This window comes from Phaethon lepturus, unplaced genomic scaffold (genome assembly GCF_000687285.1).
Source record: "Phaethon lepturus isolate BGI_N335 unplaced genomic scaffold, ASM68728v1 scaffold11503, whole genome shotgun sequence".
Taxonomy (NCBI): Eukaryota; Metazoa; Chordata; class Aves; order Phaethontiformes; family Phaethontidae; genus Phaethon; species Phaethon lepturus.
This window is the reverse complement of record NW_010528412.1, coordinates 1,209-5,801: the sequence shown is the minus strand read 5'-3', so window position 1 is coordinate 5,801 and position 4,593 is coordinate 1,209. Positions and strand designations below refer to the sequence as shown.

Below are 4,593 nucleotides of genomic sequence, written 5' to 3'. Positions count from 1 at the left end.
AGCAGGAACACTGCAGAGCTCTTAACATATTAAATGTTACCAACATAGCCTAAAAAGGTAGTCCTACACAGCAACTGTTGCTAAGATGAAATATTTTACTGCAATGAGATGGCCAAGACTTCTAGACTAGGAAAAACATTTGATGCCTGCATCATTTGTCTTACAAGAAATACACCTGCATGCTTTCTGGAACACTAACTACATGCTGTTTCAAACCTTAACAGCTCAAAATGTTGTGTTTGGGCTTGCTTCAATATTACACTGTCATAACTATCAAACATACTATTAGATCTAGGCATTGAAAACGTATCGAAGACTTCTCCTTATCCAAAACAAGATGGATGTGCCACAATGATCCCATAGTTCAAGGGACAGAAAAAAGTATTATGCACTGTTTACCCAACAGGTCTTTTAAAAAAATAACTAAGCTGCACTGCTTTTGGGCAGAACAGGTAAGGGAGCTACTAAAAAAAAAAGGAAAAAGAAAACTAGAGAAAAAAGTTATTTACCACATGAAAAAACACCACTTCTCTATGCTTAGATACAATGCTGAATGTAACAAGTCCATCTTGATTGCTCCCATTCCCTGGTACCATATTTAAAACACTCAACATGACAGCTTGACAGCATTTCAAGCACAAGTCTCCAGAATAAAAACAGCTTATGTTTTTGTAATAGTTTATTTCTACAGAATATTTTTCCTTCATATTTCATTGCAAAAGGCTACACAACACACAGGTATTGTAAAGCCTCGATTTTCAGGAACTGAGTATATCATTTAAAAACAGACCTGTTTCTGCCCGATAGTGAACTGAATTTCAGTACCTCTTGCTATGGCAATACAGAATAACAGGTTTCACAAGGAACAGCCATGTCTAGAACACAGATTGGCAACAAAACTGTGCTATTAACACCAGCTTAATGAAAACTTCTGGTAACAAACTGTGATAACATCTAGCAGTGAAAGCACAAGGTCAACAGGAACTTCTGAACCCAAGTCTGTGATACAAGCCTAACATGTTATGAAGCACACTACGAATCCAGTCTCATTTTCTATAGATAATCAAGCTCTCTACCCCATCATAAAAATCACATTCACTCCTACTGCTGCATTATGCACAAGAACACACATGCACAAATATACCACACTCAAACACAGTTTAGTTTATATATTCAGGGATAGACATCATGGAGTCTTTATACTGGTAAACAATTACTCATAGCAGCCTTAAGTATTCAGTGACTAAGTATTTACAACAATGTAACAACTACATAACATGTCCCTCAACTAGTGTATTTCATGTTTTCTTTCCAAATTACTCCTATAGGATAGAGTTTAGCTTCCTCAAAGACATAACACAGAAAAATTAATTTCTACAGGAGATATGTTCTTTTTACATTCTCAAAACCAACTTTTTTTTTTAGTTTGTCATGATGCAAAGCAAGTCACTAGCAATAAGCAAGAAGAGAACTAATTATGATATCCTGCCTGGAACTTAGGAACTTAAGTTCTCTAACCACTGCTTGAAAGAGAGAGTACTACTATTTTTTTTTTTTCCTTAAGAAACTACATCCAAAGCCAGAACCACTAAGCCACAAAAAGAAAACATTTCCAAAGTCTGCTTGGATTTGAAAATATATTTGCTTTGGAAAAACATTTTAGAAGTGTCATAGTCCTTGCCTCACAAACACACTGAACAGTGAATGAAGGCCAAAAGTTTAAATGAAATCCAGATGAACTCAGTTCCCAAATGGCTTTGGACACTGATGAGAAACTGCAACTCTCCAGAAACTTTCCAGCATCTTTCACAGCCACCAAACCTTATAGCTAAAATTCAGGCTGCATTAAAACAGCACAGAACACAGGACCAGCCACATTATTTGGAGTTTTTTTTCATCAAGGCAGTAACAATCATCATCATAAATTATTCTGGACAACAAGTTCTATGTGACCTAAAATCTGAGGCCTAGTATTTGATGTAATAAAGCATGGTTTGCCTTTGTGAAGAAAAGAAAAAAAAAAAAAAAAGACTATGTTTAATTTAGATGACCTGAAAGAACATTCTGAAGAATGTGATTTTCAATGAAAGCTTGTCAAAGCAGCATAAAGATATTAAACATTGGTATGTTTTAAATCAAATCTGCCTGCCACAAACTCATTCAAGTAGTGATGTTTCTTGGCACTAGTCCGTAGCTGGTACAATAGCCCATGGTAATATATTTCTATTTCATGAATTGTAAACTCTAGAGGACTTTGACACTTAGAGGAGTTTTAGTGTGTGCATATGCCAATACAGCTCTAAGTTACAGTAACCAGTTGCATTAGTCCATCTAAGAAAGTAGGATGCAGTACCCGCAGTGCGAACTCAGCCAGCACTACAGCCGCTTTCACATAGGCACAAACGCAAAATCTATTTCCACTTCCTGTCTCCAGGCTGCTGTCAAACAGCCTGAAGCACAACAAACTCAATTGAATTTGTCAGACTGGAGAATTTTTACTACATCTTTGAGCTGGATGGAGGTGCTTGCTGTGCTAGCAGTGTAAGCTTTTTCCAATTTTTACCAACCATTTCAGAAGAGGTTTTTAAAGCTGCTACATCACTGAGAGCACAGCAGCAGCCCTCAGATTAGTTAAAATGAAATTAAACTGATGACATCTTAAATTCAAACTGGAGGAATAACATAACAGGCTCAGAGGTTAAGAAACATCCATTCAGTTACTCTTGGTACAGGACTTCCAGTAGGAATATGGGGTAGACACGTATAGATAGGGCCCTCTTCAGCTCCTCCTCTGCCCCATCCCCTGTCCTGATTTACACCCCAAGGATATCTACACTCAAAGTCTTCTATACCACTTAAGTTCATGAGAAGTGAATTAACCTGAAAGGAAGAAAACTTAAAATAGTTTTCCCTTACTTCAGTATGGCTGAAAATCAAGATTACTCCTTGCTTTGTGTTAGTGATGGTTTGTTGTTCAGCCTGCAATCATTTCTCCCTAAATGAGATTATTGCAATCAATTTACATCTAGATTTTAAATATCAAGAAAAAAAATCAGCATCTAAACACAGTTTTTACATCACACTATAAGCAGATGATCACTAAATCATAGAACAGTCCAGGTTTGAAGGGACCTCAAAAGACCATCTGGTCCAACCTTTTGTGGGAAAGGGAGCCTGGATGAGATAGATTATCCAGCACCCTGTCCAATCACATCTTGAAAACCGCTAGCGATGCCCCTGAGGAGGCTGTTCCAGTGACTGATTGTTTGCACTGTAAAAAAAAAAAATGTCTTTCTTATACTGAGTGAAGCCTCTCCTGGTGCAACTCATAGCCGTTGCCCCTTGTCTTCTCCCTGTGGCTCCTTGTGCAGAGAGGGCCTCCATCCTCTTTGTAGCCGCCCCTTAAGTAAGATGATTTTACTTAACATTCAATGCATTTGCTGTTGTTCTGTTTTTATATGAGAGTTTGGGAACCACTGTCTTAACTGTATCAATGGACTAATGAGCAAATATAAGCTGTCGAAGTCCCTCATCATCACTAGCACCAACACCTTGAACTTCTATGTTTCAATACAGCCATTCTAGAGTCAGAAGTGAGTTGATGCAGACTACATAGCACAGGAATTTGTGAAGCAATATAAAGCTGTGAATCACTTGCAGAGACCTCACAGACCACCACTTGAATACTTTCCAGTTTATATTTGTGAAACTTACCACCAAAAGAGCCTTTAGCTTCATCCTTAGAAAGTTTAGCTGCACCAACACAAGTATCTGGTCACAAAAGTACATATGAATACTTTACTTTTATGATTCAAGCCAGTATTTCCCAAGAGCCTAAAAATTATAAATGACCAATGAGCCCACACATGCTGTCCAACAGACAAATCACCTTCCTTCCATCCCAAATATATTTAAATGTTCAGCCGACATAGCCATTTCACTTTTCAGCCCTGCATCACATCTTTAGAGAATATTTAAACTTTAATCTGCATCTTCAAAGCCAAAACTATCTCACTTTGTCAACTGTTACCCTGCAATGCCATCAAATTAACACTCCACTTATTTTTCCAAGACCTATTTCATACTACGTTACCAATCATTAGAGCTTTTTTTCCCCCTAAAAACAACCCACTGGGGTGCTGTTATCTCCGTATTTTAAAGTCTTTCCCTCCCCTCAAAAATCCAAAAACTAAATCCAAAACATTAGTTCCTACAGTTAAACCTTTAACTGACCAAAAACATTTAAATGCCAAATTTAAATTTATTTTGGCCAAACAACCACTTACTCCTGGGCTTTTCAGCCTGTACACATTCTTTCCCATTTGTTACCACTACTGACTCTGGATAGCAGTCCTTTTCAAAAAGAGTTGCATATAACATTCCTGTACATTCTACACTTTTTTACTGGGTTTTAAAAGTGTAGTTAACAACTTCAACCAAGAATTTTCCTTGACTAGTCATACAGACATGTGTGACACCTCTGGCTTTCTTCATTCGGGCAAGTGCTGCACAGTGATCATCTAGCCTAAATGAACACTGTTTATATGGGGCAAGGATCATATTTAATTGTCCACCATTTATTGATGGGCATAG

General features: G+C 37.5%; 1 protein-coding gene across 1 annotated transcript in view; it reads right to left on the bottom strand.

Moving 5' to 3' along the window:
* Positions 1-4,380, bottom strand: part of LOC104618151 (RNA-binding protein 33-like) — a gene marked incomplete at its 3' end in the record, with an annotated part of 27,546 nt that extends 23,166 nt beyond the window's left edge. The window contains exons 1-2 of the mRNA XM_010283672.1: positions 4,287-4,380; positions 3,715-3,771 (exon numbers count right to left, since the gene is read on the bottom strand). Of these exons, the coding sequence (XP_010281974.1) occupies positions 3,715-3,771; positions 4,287-4,380 (151 nt within the window). The remainder of the gene's footprint in view (positions 1-3,714; positions 3,772-4,286) is intronic.
* Positions 4,381-4,593: the final 213 nt, after the last annotated feature.